We start from the raw sequence: 17,500 nt of genomic DNA on the forward strand, positions 1-17,500 counted from the left end.
TGGTTCGGCTTCATGTGGTCTCATGTCTTTCTTCTTGTTCCTCGTTTAGTCCGGTGACTTCAGTGACATCACAAACTGGCCCACACCTGGTGAGCTGGCCAAAGAGGTACGTCCAACTCTAACTTTCATAACTTTCCAGGTCAGTTGTAAAAAATGACACAAGAAAACAAAACAATTGTTTAGTCGCGTGTGATTGTTTAAGCCGCTGACCGGTTTGACCAGCTTCCTGTCCTGGAGAACCTGGAGAACCTGGAGAACGTTTTCTTTAGACTGAAACAATTTCATGTAAAAATCAAAACGAATAAGACAAATATTTTTGTCGTCACTTTTTGAGGTCGTGACGAGAAAGATTTCTTTTCTTTTTCAGTCAATATCAGTCAGCTGTGTGAACTCGCTTCATCTGGCTACTTCACATACTTTACTTACTTAATGTATACTTTACTTACTTAATGTATACTTTACTTACTTCACATACTTTACTTACTTAATGTATACTTTACTTACTTAATGTATACTTTACTTACTTCACATACTTTACTTAATGTATACTTTACTTACTTCACATACTTTACTTAATGTATACTTTACTTACTTCACATACTTTACTTACTTCACATACTTTACTTACTTCACATACTTTACTTACTTCACATACTTTACTTACTTAATGTATACTTTACTTACTTCACATACTTTACTTACTTAATGTATACTTTACTTACTTACGGTATACTCTACTTACTTTGCATACTTTACTGACTCTACTTACTTTATGGCTACTTTACATATTGTATTTGCTTTACTTTACTTTTCTCACTTTATGGCTACTTGACATACTTTACTTACGTTATTTATACTTTACATGTTTTACTTACTTTATGGCTACTTTACATATTTTATTTACTTTACTTGCTTTACACACTTCACTTAAGTTATGGCTACCTTACATATTTTGTTTGCTTTACTTACTTTATATATTTTACTTACTTTTCATACTTTACTTACGTTATGGCTACTTTACATATTTTACACACTTTACTTACTTTATGGCTACTTTACATATTTTACACACTTTACTTACTTTATGGCTACTTTACATATTTTACTTACTTTACACACTTGACTTACTGTATGGCTACTTTACATATTTTACACACTTTACTTACTTTATGGCTACTTTACATATTTTACATACTTTACTTACGTTATGGCTACTTTACATATTTTACTTACTTTACATACTTTACTTACTTTATGGCTACTTTGTCTCCAGCAGCAGCAGAACGTGGTGAACAACAACGGCAGGAAGCCGGCGTCCTCGCGCAGAGACAAGGAGACGCCGACCACGAGGGACCGGACGGAGGGGAAGTCTGAGAGCAAGGAGAACCAGGAGGCGCAGCCCGACCCGCTGGGGGAGGAGCCAGGAGACGGGGGCGTGGCCAAGGGGGCGCCGGACGCCAAGAGCCTGAAGAAGAAGGGAGGCGACGGTGAGCACCGCTCGGAGGACGCAGCTGCTAGTCAAACACATTTATAATGCTTTGTTCTCGCGGCGCTGTGCAGAGGAGGCGTGTCGATCAGCGTATTGATCACATCACCGGCTCTGAGGAGCTTTCAGTGTGTGCACTTCTTCTGATTGGCTCTCCCTTTTTAAAATATGATGCAAAAAAATGTTCCCGACGTTTTTAAAAAACAGTTAAAAGTCATTTTAAAGTTATTTTTTGTAACGTTTTTGGCGCGCTGTGTTTCCGGTGTGCGTCATCGCCAGGTAACAAGCGTAAGTGGGTTTCTCTGCCGATGGACAGCGACGACAAGACGCCCGGCCGCGATCCGGACGCCGCGGAGCCGCCCGGCGACTCGGCCGACCCCGCGTCGCCCAATCACGCGCTGCGTAGTCACCGGGCGCCGGACGGCAGCAGGAGTAAGTGGTTCTGTTCACGCCCCTTTCAGCCTCGGAGCAAGGCAGTCACACAGAGCGATACCCGCAGGGGGAAACCCTCTGTTCAGTGTTGCATTTCATGAGCTCCTGATCCAATTTTAATTACTATGATCAGATTATTACCTTGAAAAAATATCACAAATTCTGAGGGAAATGTTTAAAATGTGGTGACGCTCGTCACGCAGCGATGAAACAAGATGAGAACTTAGAGCAGCGAGTCCATGCGAGCAGGAGAAGTTCATCTTGAAGTTTTTGTGTTAATATTTCCTCCCTGAATATTTCAGAGAGGAAATATTTCCTTCCTCAGCTATAATGTGTGTGTGTGTGTGTGCGTGTGTGTGTGTATTTATATGTGTATTTATGTGTTGTGTGTGTGTATATTCTCACGTCTTCCTTCATGTGTTCGTGTCTCAGGTTGGAGACGAGAGTCTCGTGACTTCGTGGACGACGGCGTGCGGAGCGACGGCGTCCGCGGAGGAGTCCGAGGTCGAGGGAAAGGTCGCGGCCGCGGCAGAGGAGGGCGAGGGCGAGGTAACGGCCGAGTTTTTATACACAGAGTACAAGTACACAAAGTACACGAGTCGTGCTGACGACTGAGAGGAAAACCTCTCCAGGTTTGATCTTTGGGTTTCAACCTTTTCCTTCATCCTTCTATCAGGTTTCTTACAGTCCTGGAAAACCTGGAAAAGTCATGGAAGTGTATTTCAATGCCTGGAAAAGTCATTGAAAATAATAAAATCCTATTAGTGTAGTAAAATAAGTGGTTTGAAGTCATTGAAAATGAGTTTGAAGTCATGGAAAGCACTGGTCAGAATGTGTGTGAACCCGGCTCCTCTTCCTCCTCTTCCTCCTCCTCCTCCCTCCCTCCAGGCCGCTACGAGTTCTCCCAGACTTCCCAGGGTGCCCGGGACTCGACCGACGGCTGCGCCCGCGGCCCGGCTGAGTTCGGCGGCAACAACACGGTGTACTACTACGGCGACGGCAGCAAAGCTCAGATGTACTCTGTGGACGAGAAGCTGCTGAAGGAATACATCAAGCGGCAGATGTGAGTGCTGCAGACGTCCCTAAACCGCCCGGCAACAGCAACCCCTTGTGTTTATCTTCCATTGAGGCGCTAACCGCTCTCAGAGCTGCAGAGGAACAACGTGTGTGTCATTCCAGCTGCTGTGTGTTTAACTGCTACACAATTTGGGGGAAAAACATCTTTGAAGTTTTTTACAAAAGGGAATATTTTCACAAACAATCTCATGTTTCATGGCTTCAAGGAGCATTTAATACTAAAAATAATTCCTCCTTTTATCACACAAGGGAGAGAGTAGACAAAGTAATCACACACAAGTATGCACGCCAAGTATGCACGCCAAGTATGCACGCCAAGTATGCACGCCAAGTATGCACGCCAAGTATGCACGCCAAGTATGCACGCCAAGTATGCACGCCAAGTATGCACACAAAGTATGCACATAAAGTATGCATGCCAAGTATGCACCATCCTATCTTTTGTTTCACTGGTATGATCCCACTGAGTTTGAGTTCAACAAAAAGAGCATCACAAACACACACCAATACACACAGATACACACCAATATGTACACTAATATACACAAATAAATCCACTCATGAATACAAATACACAGCGATTAGAGCCCAGTCAGTAAAACACAAAACAAACTGCAGCTCATGAGGTGAAACTGAATGACTTCTCAGAGAGAAGAGCTGGTGCACAAATAAAACATTTAGTCCTTTTATAGCAACAGAAGCAGAACATTCCTGTTAGAGACGCCGTGCTGTCGCCAGCAGGGGGCGCCATCAGCTCTTACTGACAGCTCCTCAGGGGGCGGGGCCTCTTCACAGGGGGGGAGGGGCCTCCTAACACTAAATATAGTCAGAGGAGAGTTTATGCTGAGCCACATGAGAGGGAAATAAAATAGTCTTTCATGAGGTGGGGGGGAGGGAAAGGGAGAAGAGGAAGAGGAGGGAAAGGGAGAAGAGGAAGAGGAGGGAAAGGGAGAAGAGGAAGAGGAGGGAAAGGGGGACATTGTTGTCTCTTCTCGTCTCCTTCAACGTTATTCAGGCTGCTCACTCAGCCAGACTCACTGCCTGAAACACACACAGCCTGGGGGGGTCTTTAAGTGTGTGTGTGTGTGTGTGTGTGTGTGTGTGTGTGTGCGTGCACTGAGCTCTTCCTCGCTGTCTTCCTCTCCGTCACATCGTCTCCTCGTTTATTTCGTCTCAGAGAACATTTAGAACAAACCTGAGAAACGATGTTGTTCAGACTTCACTTCATTCTATCTATGAATCTATCTATAAATCTATCTATCTATGAATCTATTTATCTATGAATCTATCTATAAATCTATCTATCTATCTATGAATCTATCTATCCTTCTATCTTCACGGATTTTCAGATGAGAAACTTCCTGATTTGATATTGTTAAATTATTTTATTGCCATTTGATTATATTTTACTTTTATTTATTGTTAAATAATACTCTAATATTTCACAAAAGGAAGATTTTAACTTTTAAACTGGACAATATTCGAGTAGCAAAGCATTGAGTGGTGCGTTCACTGACCACTGGAATCACAAGCTTTCTAACGCCCTCTCCTCCTCCTCCTCTTCCTCCCCAGTGAGTACTACTTCAGCCTCCACAACCTGGAGCGGGACTTCTTCCTGAGGAGGAAGATGGACGCTCAGGGTTTCCTCCCCGTGTCGCTCATCGCCGGCTTCCACAGAGTTCAGGCGCTCACGACGGACGTCGGCGTCATCGTGGAGGTACGTGGAACTTCATCATCGACGTCAGAGCTGGGGGCGGAGCCGCCCTGCTGGGGGCGGACCCGCCCTGCTGGGGGCGGAGCCGCCCTGCTGGGGGCGGAGCCGCCCTGCTGGGGGCGGAGCCGCCGTGTCCTTTCAAAGAAGCCACGCCCCTGACGGACGCTGCTCTCATTTGCCTTTTTAATCGAAGTTTTAATCCCAGTTTGCAAAAGTTAAATCGCTGTAAAAGAACCGTGAGGACTCATGTCAGTGTGTGATGATGTCATCATGGCATGATGACATCATCACGTGATGTTTTAGATGACGGTTGGTGAGTGACAGTTTCCCTCTGAAGGTTTAGAGGCTCTAATGGATGAACTCTCCTCAGGCGCTGAAGAGCAGCCAGGAGGTGGAGCTGGTGGACGGCAAGGTGCGCTGCAAGATCGACCCGGAGCGCTGGCCCATCCCCGGAGCCGGCGTGGGTCCTCCAGGCCCGGGTTCCACCAGTGTGGGTTCCACCAGTGTGGGTTCTCCTGGCCTGGGTTCCCCCGGCGTAGGTTCCCCCCGCACCGACTTCTCCCAGCTCATCAACTGCCCCGAGTTCGTTCCCCGGCAGAGCCTCAGCTCCACGACCTCCGGTCAGTGTCTTCTTCTTTCATCAGAAACCACAGAAGAAGAAGTGTGGTGTCTGTTGGTCCTCCAGTCAATGAGCCTCAACACACACTGACGTTTATCCTGACTCATAGTGATTTTATATATATATATATATATTATTTATATGTGTATTTAATTGTGGGACTTGACCCCTCCCTCCTCAGCTTCCTCACCTGTGAAGAAGACTCCTCCTGAGGCCGATGAAGAGCTCCGGGTCTCTGAACCCGAGGACTCTGTTCCAGCCAAAGACGCCCCCCCACCCGACCCCGACGCCTGGATCCAGGTGGAGAAACGCCACCGGCAGCCCCCCGGAAAGGTACCGCGTCATCGTCCCTCGCTAACTATTGTCTCCCTCGCTAACTATTGTCTCCCTCGCTAACTATTGTCTCCCTCGCTAACTATTGTCTCCCTCGCTAACTATTGTCTCCCTCGCTAACTATTGTCTCCCTCGCTAACTATTGTCTCCCTCGCTAACCGCCGTGTCCCTCGCCGTCCTCCAGGAGCGGGCCGATGCCTCTCCAGACGGCCTCCGGCCTCCTCGCCAGGCCGTTCCTGACCAGGAGGAGCTGGACTTCCTGTTCGACGAGGAGATGGAGCAGATGGCGCCCAGGAAGAACAAGTTCACCGATTGGTCGGACGACGGCGACTCGGACTACGAGCTGGACGACCAGGACGTCAACAAGATCCTCATCGTCACGCAGACGCCGCCTCACCTGAGGAAGCATCCCGGAGGCGACCGGACCGGGAACCACGAGTCCAGAGCCAAGCTCACCACCGACATCGCCAAGGCCATCAACGACGGGCTGTTCTACTACGAGCAGGACCTGTGGAAGGGGGAGGAGCCTGCCGAGAGCATCAAGGTGAGCGGCCAGGTGAGCCATTTAGGTGTAGAGCAGCCAGGTGAGAGGCGTAGAGCAGCCAGGTGAGCCATTTAGGTGTAGAGCAGCCAGGTGAGAGGCGTAGAGCAGCCAGGTGAGAGGCGTAGAGCAGCCAGGTGAGAGGCGTAGAGCAGCCAGGTGAGCCATTTAGGTCTAGAGCAGCCAGGTGAGCCATTTAGGTCTAGAGCAGCCAGGTGAGAGGCGTAGAGCAGCCAGGTGAGAGGCGTAGAGCAGCCAGGTGAGAGGCGTAGAGCAGCCAGGTGAGCCATTTAGGTCTAGAGCAGCCAGGTGAGAGGCGTAGAGCAGCCAGGTGAGAGGCGTAGAGCAGCCAGGTGAGCCATTTAGGTCTAGAGCAGCCAGGTGAGCCATTTAGGTCTAGAGCAGCCAGGTGAGCCATTTAGGTCTAGAGCAGCCAGGTGAGAGGCGTAGAGCAGCCAGGTGAGCCATTTAGGGACTAATAAACGACTATCATAGGTCTAGAGCAGCCAGGTGAGTGATTTAGGCGTAGAGCAGCCAGGTTGACTTTGGTGAGGTTTGAGCGGTTGGACCCGTGTGCAGACAGAATCGCTCTATCGGTCGAGCACACGCGTGTCGCACAGCTGCAGAAACACGTCTGCATGTTACGCAACGTTATGCAGCGTTGCGTAATCTGAGTTGGAGCGACGTGGACGTCTGTGTGGGGCTCAGACGCTGTCGTACTCTAGGACAGGAGGTGTTGCTCTGGCAGGTGCTTAGAAACTGACTTGAGTAAATATATTAATATAATAATATAAAACCATAAACTGCTGACAGGCAGGGAGGAAATAAGTTAGTTTTATTTTTGGGATTGTTGAAGTTTGAGCTCAAAGGTCGTTGATGTCGCCACATGTGGGAAATGTCACGCCTGAACACACACACACACACACACACACACACACACACACGAAGGTCACTTGTATTCATTTCGCGTGAAGCTCAAAGTGCGCTGCACATCTGCTGCGTGTCACACGAGCTGTCAGTGAGTTATGACGATCATATTCAACCAGCAGCTTACGTCTTAGTCTATTCATTTTATTTGCATGTAGTCCAGATAATTGACGTTTAATAAATAATAATAATATATTTTATGTATATTTATCGAGAGGCAAGAAGTCATTAAACGTATTCCCTCAAACCAAGAGAAAGTATAGAAAAATTAAAACTAAGTCAATTTAATTTAAGAAAATCAACAACTTTCCTATAAAACCAAAGAAATAAATGTTTTAAACAATTCAGGGAAACGAATTTGACCTGCATCATGAAATACATGTAAAGACAGTTCCATATAACATGAATGTTTATAATATCAGCTTGACACATTATATTTTTATTTTTCACCACTTAACAGGAATAAAGAATATTTTCATTAAACCTTTAGGGAGAACTTTATTAAATGTAATTAAATGATATTAATACATTACTGAACGCTTGTTAATGTAAACGTAACATAAATAATTGTCTGTCTGCAATGTGTTGTTGTTGTTGTTGTTGTTTACCGTCATGGTGTCCTCAGCAGGAAGTGGACAACTTCAAGAAGCTGAACGTCATCAGTCAGGATGAGTTCCACACGCTGACCCCCAGAGCGCCCGTCGACCCCCAGCAGGAAGTCCCGCCTCTTCTCACGCCAGGTGGGTTGTGTTTCACACGCGCTTCCTGTCTGTGACGTTACAAAAATAATCATCCTCATCATCATCTTCATCACCTCCTCCAGTGGAGGGCGGGGCCGACTTGTCCCGCTCGCTGCCGGCGACGGTCCCGGAGTCTCCGGTCGCTCACGAGCCCCGAACGCCCCACACGCCCCGGACCCCCGGACGCCAAGACCCCAACAAGACGCCCCGCTTCTACCCCGTCATGAAGGAGAGCGGCACCATCGACGGACAGGTGAGGAGCCTCCACCTGGTCCTCTGTGGTCACTACCCCTTTAGTCCACAGGGGGCGCCAGAAGCCCCTCAACATGAGAGCTGCTCGTGACTCTTTTTAAATGTATAACTGCTGTTTGTAAGTAAGGTGGTTGTTGTTGTTGTTGTTGTTTCCTGCCGCAGACCCCCAGGAAGAAGAAGACCCGGCACAGTTCCAACCCCCCCCAGGAGGCTCACATCGGCTGGGTGATGGACTCCCGTGAGCACCGGGCCCGGTCCTCCTCCATCAGGTCCCACTGAGACGCTTTTACTCCTCTCAGATCAAACCGCCATCTTGTTTTTACACTCATTATAAACTTTAACAACATAGTTACAGTAAACGAATAAATAATCATTATTTTATTTTGGGGAAAAGGTATAATTCTCTATTTTTTATTTTGCTTGCAGCCTAAAACCCCCCCAAAAAAGAAAAGAAAAAAAAAAATATATATATATATATATATATATATATATATATATATATATATATATATATATATATTATAAAACCATTTTGTATATTTATATTTTACTTACAGCCCAAAAACCTAACTTATATTTTTTGTTATGTTTACGAGTGAAGAGCAAATGTTCAAATATAAAAACCTGTAAATATTTGGAACGTTTAGTTCTGATTATTTCGTGTATGTGAGTAATAATTAATATGCAGTAAATACCAGAGGCCTTCATGGGAGTGGATCCATTTTAAAGGGATGAACCAGTAACTGATGATTGATAACTAATGATTGATCACTGATCATTGATCACTCATGATTGATCACTGATCACTGATGACTGATCCTTGGTCGTTGCAGCAGCTCCGGCGCGTCCCCCTCAGACGGCGCCCCGCTGGCGGGGAGTTACGGCTGCACCCCTCACTCGCTGCCCAAGTTCTGGCACCCGTCCCACGAGCTGCTGCGGGACAACGGGTTCACCCAGCAGGGGTACCACAAGTACCTGCGGCGCTGCCTCAACGGTACGGGAGGGGGCGGGGCTTAGAGACGCGTTCAGGTGCCCCCGGTCGCTCGGCGCGCCGCTGACCAGGCTGTGCTCTTCCCCCCAGAGAGGAAGCGGCAGGGCGTCGGCCAGTCGCAGGAGATGAACACGCTGTTCAGGTTCTGGTCCTTCTTCCTGAGGGACAACTTCAACCGCAAGATGTACGAGGAGTTCAAGCTGCGGGCGCTGGAGGACGCCAGGGAGGGCTACAGGTGAGCCGCCGCCAGCAGCGTGACGAGCCTGAAGCGTGACGAGCCTGAAGCGTGACGAGCCTGAAGCGTGACGAGCGCGAAGCGTGACGAGCGCGAAGCGTGACGAGCATAAGCAGCAGGTTTATGTCCCACTGCTGACACATCATATGTGTGTGTGTGTGTGTATATATATATATATATATATATATATATATATATATATATATATATATATATATATATATATATATATATATATATATATATATATACACACACATATATATATATATATATATATATATATATATATATATATATATATATATATATATATATATATATATACACACACATATATATATATATATATATATATATATATATATATATATATATATATACACACACATATATATATATATATATATATATATATATATATATATATATATATATATATATATATATATATATATACACACACATATATATATATATATATATATATATATATATATATATATATATATATATATATATATATATATATATAATTTCTTTACCTCCTAACATTCGTCGACGCGAGGATCCGCCCCGTTTACCCTGTTAATGTCATTTCATGGGCTCCCCTAGTGGCAGGAATGAGGCGCTGCGCTCTCAAAGGTCAGGTGGTTCTGTTTCTGCCTGAAGCGTTTTATTTTTATGTTTGAACCTTCTGCCAAACCCACATTCCTGCCGCTCTCACGCTCTGAACCTCCCACCGCAGCCGGGCCGCCCGGCAGCTGTTCTGAACCGGTGCGTCCGGTTCCTGGAAGCCGTTAAAGGTCCGTGGGACAGGTGGAGGCTCAGGTGTGTTCCTGTAACCGCACACCTTCACCCGAGAGCAGCAGGAAGTCAGCGCGCTGGTTTCCTCCACCAAGAAGTTGCAGAAAATAAACCGACGTTCATGATGTTTGTAGAAAGATGCAGCGGGGTTGTTACGGGCATGGAAGTTTCTACGTATCATTTCAAGGCCTGGAGAAGTCCTTGAAAAACAAGATGAACCCTCAAAGTTGTGTAAATGTGTTATATTCATGTATTCATTCAGATTTCATACAATGTTTGCTCAAGGACATTTGATGAAAAGTCATGGAAGTTTGATGAAAGATTATGGAAAATTAGTAGAAAGTCCTGAAAGATTATGGAAGTTTGCTGAGAAGTTATGGACATTTGGTGAAAGTTCTGTAAGTCCAGTGGTCAGAGTCTGAAGTCTGCGTTGACTTGATGTTTGGTCGGTTTAACGTCATTAGCTCTGGTGTCAGAACGCGTCAGAACGCTGCTTCCTGTCTTCTCGTGAGGTCCTGGTGCTGGTCCAGGTGCTGGTCCAGGTGCTGGTCTTGGTCCTGGTGCTGCTCCGGGTGCTGCTCCGGGTATTGGTCTAGTTGTTGGTCTAGTTGTTGGTCTAGTTGTTGGTCTAGTTGTTGGTCCAGGTGCTGGTCCTGGTGCTGGTCTAGTTGCTGGTCTAGTTGCTGGTCTAGTTGCTGGTCCTGGTGCTGGTCCTGGTGCTGGTCCTGGTGCTGGTCTAGTTGTTGGTCCAGGTGCTGGTCTAGTTGCTGGTCCAGGTGTGGAGGCCTTGTTGACCCGTGTTCCCTCTGCAGGTACGGGCTGGAGTGCCTCTTCAGGTACTACAGCTACGGGCTGGAGAAGAGGTTCCGGTCCGATCTGTTCAAGGACTTCCAGGAGGAGACGCTGCAGGACTTTGAGCGAGGTGAGAGCGCCACAACCCGGATTTTCAGAATAAAACGACGGGTCGTCGTTACAGAGCAGAAACATGCACGTTTGTTTGTTTACGAATACGTGCTGTGTGAAATATGATATGAATCAACATGTAAAGGATCCATCGTGTTGTTTAACGCCATCAAAACTTAATTTCTTATTTGTAAACTTTTTCCTCCCAAAAAGAATGAAATGTTCAGGAATAAAAACTATATTTCTCTATCTAACTAGTGTACAATCAGATGATTAATCATATTTATAAATTAGTCAATAACTGTTTCTCATGTTTATAAAGTCAATATTTATTCATACTTTAAATCAGACCTAGAAGGAATCTGAGCTCTGAACTATGAAAATGCTTCTCAGACGACACTGAAGTCTTTTTAGCGTAATCACAAGCTCAGAGCGTTAAAACCTCACAATCCGCCTAAACCTGCTTGACCCGACTTAGAGCTTCACTCTGAGATTAAAGACGCCTCCTGACGCGGAACAGAGACTCCAGCAGCCCTGTAGCATGTAGCCTCTCACTTGTAGCCTAGTAGCCTGTAGCCTCGCGCCCTGTAGCCTGTAGACACATGCCCTGTAGCATGTAGCCTGTAGCCTCACGCCCTGTAGCCTGTAGCCTCGCGCCCTGTAGCCTGTAGCCTCGCGCCCTGTAGCATGTAGCCTGTAGCCTCACGCCCTGTAGCCTGTAGCCTCGCGCCCTGTAGCCTGTAGCCTCGCGCCCTGTAGCCTGTAGACTCATGCCCTGTAGCATGTAGCCTGTAGACTCATGCCCTGTAGCATGTAGCCTGTAGCCTCGCGCCCTGTAGCCTGTAGCCTCGCGCCCTGTAGCCTGTAGCCTCGCGCCCTGTAGCCTGTAGCCTCGCGCCCTGTAGCCTGTAGCCTCACGCCCTGTAGCCTGTAGCCTCGCGCCCTGTAGCCTGTAGCCCTGTAGCCTGTAGCCTCGCGCCCTGTAGCCTGTAGCCTCGCGCCCTGTAGCCTGTAGCCTCGCGCCCTGTAGCCTGTAGCCTCGCGCCCTGTAGCCTGTAGCCTCGCGCTCTGACCGCGTGCTGTGCGTCTTGTCCTCTGCAGGTCAGCTGTACGGACTGGAGAAGTTCTGGGCCTTCTTGAAGTACTCAAAGATGAAGAAGCAGCCCATCGAGCCCCAGCTGCAGGAGCACCTCTCCAAGTTCAAGAACCTGGAGGACTTCAGGGTGGTGGTGAGGCTCCTCATCCAGCACATAACTCTGATGTTCACTTAGTACCTCATGGTCCTGTAGAGATGTTCACTTAGTCGTCGTCTTCGAGTCTTGAACCTCTGACCTTTTTGTTTGTGTCCACAGCCGCCGATGGGCGAGGAGGGCGGCCGGAGGAGATGCCCCTCGACCTCGGCCGGGGACGAGGGGCGGCGCCGCCGACATCCCTCCAACACTACCTCGAAGCCCACGCCCGTCTCCAAAGCCTCCGCTCAGGCCACGCCCAAAGACGACGCCCAGAAAACCACGGCTGTTCAGGCCACGCCCAAAGACGACGCCCAGAAAACCACTGCCACTCAGGCCACGCCCAAAGACGACGCCCAGAAAACAGCTAAGGCCACGCCCAAAGGCGACGCCCAGAAAACAGCTAAGGCCACGCCCAAAGACGACGCCCAGAAAACAGCTAAGGCCACGCCCAAAGACGACGCCCAGAAAACAGCTAAGGCCACGCCCAAAGGCGACGCCCAGAAAACAGCTAAGGCCACGCCCAAAGACGACGCCCAGAAAACCTCAGTCGTCGCCAAGGGGAAGAAGGCCGAGCCCGCGAAGAAGGAAAGCGTTGCACCCAGTAAATGAAGCCCCTCCCCTTCCTGTCTCAGCGAGGGTTTGGATGGAAGACACGGCGAGGCGGCGGCGGCTGCTGCAGCTCTGAGATCAGCGCTCTGCCTCCAGCGGTGCAAACCGTTGGAGCGGCGACTCGGTCCGATTGTCTTTTAGTTCTTTATCTGCTTTTCATTCGCGGCGGCCGGCGGCTCGTCTCACGCTCACAACAAACACAAACCACAAGGATGCGTTGCTGCATTTTTGCCTTTTCTTTCATTCTCTCAGATGCCAAAACTCTGCGCCGAGCCGCCGGTTCTTCACGCCGCCGGCCGCTCGAGCGCCTCGAGTGCCTTAAAGAACGAGTGACGACGACGAGGTCCAACATCACAAGCTTCCTTTGTCTTCCCGAGTCGTCGTCGTTTGGCCTTTTGAACGCGTTTTTAAAGCGACGCCCCCTGCAGGTTGTTGTTTTTCCTCTTGAGACATAAATATCTTCTTGTTTTTCTCTCTCATGACAATCAAGTTGACGCTGCATCATAGATCTCTGAAGGACGGACCCTTCCCTTCCTCTTCGCCAACAAATTTTTAACACGGGAAAGTTTATTCTGAGTCCCGTTTTTACGCCCAGAGCTCGTATAATTTATTGTTTTTTCTGGTTTTTCTTTTGACTTGATCTGGAATGTTTGTGCTGGGTGTGAAGCGTCTGGAGGCGACCGTATAATTCAGCTTTAACTCGTTTACGTCTGAGGCTTTGTGCTCTTAATCATTAACTTTACTCGATCCGTGGACTTAAGGGGTTTTCTTTCTCTCTTTTTTTTTTTAAGAGTTGAATTTTAAAGAAGAAAAAAAAATGTAAATACTATAAAAAATAATTTGCTATTCATTTATTCTTTTTCCTGATTTTAAGAATTGATTGTTTTATTGGTAGTGTGGTTTGAGTGTTTTTAGGATAATGCAATGCATGTTAATGCCACGGTATGAATTGTAAAATGCAAAAACACATAAAATATCAGTTGATTGTATGAACTGGTGTCCGAGTCTCTGTTCTCACATTCCTGCTGTTTACAGAGGGACGTTTATGTTACACTATATTTATGTTTATATATACACACACAGAAACGTCTCATCTGAAGACTGTAAATCATAAGTAGGATTTGTTTCGCTCCAACAGAGTAAACAAGAGGTGTTGACTTAACGTGAGTAAATATCAGTCTGATAATGAAAGGCAGCAGAATAAAAACCAAGATAACCGCTGATATGAGTTCCATTCAGGTTGAAGAAGTTATCTTTATTGTATTCATGTTCATATTTTGGCTTTAAAAGTCTTTAAGAAAACGGGAAAACTCTCAGGATCTATTTATAGACGTCAAAGAACACCAAGTACTTCAACAACCGTGTAATTATATTCGCATCACAAGTTGGTGACTGTTTGTCCCGCTACAGGAACCCAGGAGGGACAAAAACCACCGCGTCTCAAACTAGAACGTGGAAGGCGTGTGTTGTGTTGCCTTCACGTGCGCTCGTACATATTAACTTCGGCTGCTGCTTTGTCATTTTAGTGGTTTTAATATTTTATAGTTCGGTCAGTTGTTTCTTATTTATTTTAATCTTAGTGCGAAAACACGTGTAACCACTAAAAGTTCAATACTTTGATACTGAAATTAAATAATTAAAGTTTTTTTAAATCAGAAAGGCCGGTCTGATGTAAAAGTTTTAATTCACGTTTAGTTTGGATTTGTTAAAGAGCAAACTAAGATGAAGAGGTTTAAAGACACACGATTCATTAAGTCATAATTATGAGAAGTCATATTTATGACATTAAAAACTAATACTTATGAGATGATAAGTTGTATTTATGAGCTAGTAAGTCACAATTATGAGATAATAACTCATAATTATCACTTATAAGATGTTTATGTTGGCATCACAGTGGTGTAAATAGACGTTCACAGTTTATAATTGAAAATGTAAATGAACATTTTGATTAAAAAACAATGTATTCTTGATGGACTCTTTGGACTCTTGGTGACGAGTCAAATGTCGCTTTGACTTCTGGGAACGAGGCGACATTTTACCTTTCAGACACTCAGTCGAAATAAAAAAAAACTGAACAACAACACGACGCACGCGACTCGCTCAACCGGTGGCTCCGCTTTCTCTTTTTCCCCGCACGGCCCCTGAACGCAGCATCGGGCCCAGGGGCGGGTGAGGCGCGCGCTAAACCGGAGTGCAGCATGGCGGACGATGGAGACAGCGCGAGCGGACCAGTGGACGCGAGCGGCGGCGGCCTCGGGGTCCCGGGCCCGGCGGACGAGTCGGACGGGCTCGGCCTCGGCGCGGTGCTGCTGAACGCCGGGCTCCTGCTGCTGCTGGCAGCGGCCTGCGTGGCGGCGTACCGGCGGTGGGGCGCGCGGCTCGCGGCCGCCGCGGCCCAAGGCGACGAGGCCTCGGCGCTGCCCAAGATGAGGAGACGGGACTTCTCGCTGCCGCAGCTGCGGGACTACGACGGGCTGCGGAACCCGCGCATCCTCATGGCCGTCAACATGAAGGTGTTCGACGTCACCAGCGGGAAAAAGTTCTACGGGAAAGGTGAGTGAAAAGGTCCGCTGCTGGAGCTCCGAGAGCCGGGTGGAGGCGGAGGACGCGTCCTGGTTGGTGCGAGTCGGTCCTGGACAAAAACACTGGAGCTTAGCTTAGCCTAGCATAGGCTGTGCTGATGTATGGAATAGCTAGCCGGGAGCTAACTAGCACGGCTGAGGGGCTTTGGGAGGACGCTGGACAACTTTTTTTTAAAAACTTAAACCTGGAGGTTTTACACCTAAACGTGCACGCGTGTGAGCCCGCTGGCCGTGCACGTACGCGTGTCCGTGCTGTCTGCAGCCCGCTGCTTGTTTACTCAGCGTGCACGTGAACGTGGACAACTCCTGCACCGTAATTAAGAAACACATCCTGATGCGAGCTGATGTCTGCAGAACATCCATGATGTTGTTCTGCTGCTCAGAGGACTGATGAGCTCCTGAAGAGCAAATATATTCATAATTACTCACAGAGCACATATATGTTCATATTCACTGACACAAAGCACAAATGTGTTCATATTTACTTACTCAAAGCACATATGTTCATATTTACTTACACAGAGCACCTATGTTCATATTTACAATACTTACATAAAGCACACATATATATATATATATATATATATATATATATATATATATATATATATATATATATATATATATATTCATATTTACTGATGTCCCCTGAGCTGCAGCACCGGCCCCTGAACTCTGCAATAAACTATAATTATTCATGCAACATTCCCAGCAGTGAGCGTCTGCCATCAGACTCCAGCAGCCGGTGGGCGGTGCAGGCGGTGCAGGCGGTGCAGGCAGGTCGCCCGGGGCCACGCCGTCTGGTTGATCTGGTTATCTGTTGATCTGCTGGACTTCAGGCAGGAGGGTGTGTTGTGTTGTGTCTTCAGTCAGCTGACGGGACGAAGTGACTCACTTTGTTTTGGTTTGATCGCTTATGTATATGTGTTTATATCTCTCTATCTATCTATCTATCTCTCTATCTATCTCTATATCTCTATATCTACCCATCTATATCTATATCTATCCATCTGTGTCTGTGTTCTCTCTCTCTGGCTGCGTCCGTGTGTTCCTGCCGTTCCTCCAGCGCTCAGCGTTATCTGCTAAATGTTTGTCTAATCTCTGAGGCGATAAGTCGTCTTTCAACTGGAGCTCGTTTCTTCTTCTGTTGCACAAATACAAGATGAAGGCCTGCAGGGCCTCACATGCTGCTCTGATGATGATGATGATGTGTTTAAACCTCCCTGAGGCTCTGGGCGTTTGTTGAAACACTGTTTTAAAGAAGTTAAATGTATTTGTAGAAGTTAATTCAATTTCACAATAAATCCAAAGTCCTAAACTCTCCTCAGAGGGTTTTACCATCTGTTCATATGCGACCTCCATGACCTCTGACCCTCACATCAGAGCAGGAACAACTGCCCTAAAGACTCCTTCAGGCGAGAAAAAGGGCATAAAGCTCAAGAGAGACACAGAGGGTCCTCTGTCAGGATGGACAGAAGTCCACTAGATGTCATGTGACCAGAAGTATGATCTGTTGATCACTTCCTGGGGAAAAGGGAATTAATGATAGCAACCATTTCTCATATTTTCCTGTTCTTGATGTGTTTATTTAGCGTAAAGGTGAGTTTTTTAATCCTGTGACGTGTGATATGTCCTGTGACTTCCTGAAGGAGGCGCTGACCCGTGTGTTTCTCCTCAGACGGTCCTTACGGCATCTTCGCGGGCCGGGATGCTTCCAGAGGCCTCGCCACCTTCTGCCTGGAGCGGGACGCCCTGCGGGACGAGTACGACGACCTGTCGGACCTCAACGCCGTGCAGATGGAGAGCGTCCGGGAGTGGGAGATGCAGTTCATGGGTAGGAGGCTCCGCCCCTTTTTAATGGAGATGCAGTTCATGGGTAGGAGGCTCCGCCCCTTTTTAATGGAGATGTAGTTCATGGGTAGGAGGCTCCGCCCCTTTTTAAAATGTTGCTTGAGGCATTGTTCTGCTTTGATCTCGAGCATCTTTGTATCTTTTTTATTTGTTTTATTTTAATTGA

The 17,500-nt window shown here is 47.1% G+C and overlaps 2 protein-coding genes across 5 annotated transcripts in view; both read left to right on the top strand.

The window, feature by feature from the left end:
• larp1b (La ribonucleoprotein 1B) overlaps window positions 1–13,891 on the top strand; it is an 18,023-nt gene extending 4,132 nt beyond the window's left edge. Inside the window, exons 3-19 of one of the 4 annotated variants that reach the window (XM_068600581.1) lie at window positions 50–106; window positions 1,274–1,487; window positions 1,766–1,918; window positions 2,351–2,467; window positions 2,807–2,981; window positions 4,568–4,712; window positions 5,080–5,329; window positions 5,510–5,661; window positions 5,846–6,217; window positions 7,755–7,869; window positions 7,953–8,122; window positions 8,284–8,390; window positions 8,955–9,115; window positions 9,203–9,347; window positions 10,967–11,076; window positions 12,159–12,286; window positions 12,410–13,891. In XM_068600581.1, the coding sequence (XP_068456682.1) occupies window positions 50–106; window positions 1,274–1,487; window positions 1,766–1,918; window positions 2,351–2,467; window positions 2,807–2,981; window positions 4,568–4,712; window positions 5,080–5,329; window positions 5,510–5,661; window positions 5,846–6,217; window positions 7,755–7,869; window positions 7,953–8,122; window positions 8,284–8,390; window positions 8,955–9,115; window positions 9,203–9,347; window positions 10,967–11,076; window positions 12,159–12,286; window positions 12,410–12,898 (3,060 nt within the window). In that variant the 3' untranslated portion in view covers window positions 12,899–13,891. The remainder of the gene's footprint in view (window positions 1–49; window positions 107–1,273; window positions 1,488–1,765; window positions 1,919–2,350; window positions 2,468–2,806; window positions 2,982–4,567; window positions 4,713–5,079; window positions 5,330–5,509; window positions 5,662–5,845; window positions 6,218–7,754; window positions 7,870–7,952; window positions 8,123–8,283; window positions 8,391–8,954; window positions 9,116–9,202; window positions 9,348–10,966; window positions 11,077–12,158; window positions 12,287–12,409) is intronic. The other 3 variants (XM_068600582.1, XM_068600585.1, XM_068600584.1) reach the window with 3 other exon arrangements.
• Window positions 13,892–15,076: 1,185 nt separating this feature from the next.
• The window catches only part of pgrmc2 (progesterone receptor membrane component 2), a 3,894-nt gene continuing 1,470 nt past the window's right edge, over window positions 15,077–17,500 (top strand). Inside the window, exons 1-2 of the mRNA XM_068599764.1 lie at window positions 15,077–15,454; window positions 17,162–17,317. Coding sequence (XP_068455865.1) covers window positions 15,100–15,454; window positions 17,162–17,317 — 511 coding nt within the window. The 5' untranslated portion in view covers window positions 15,077–15,099. The remainder of the gene's footprint in view (window positions 15,455–17,161; window positions 17,318–17,500) is intronic.

Source organism: Clinocottus analis, unplaced genomic scaffold, assembly GCF_023055335.1.
Source record: "Clinocottus analis isolate CAN_PGR_092001 unplaced genomic scaffold, fCliAna1.0.p SCAF_5, whole genome shotgun sequence".
NCBI lineage: Eukaryota > Metazoa > Chordata > Actinopteri > Perciformes > Cottidae > Clinocottus > Clinocottus analis.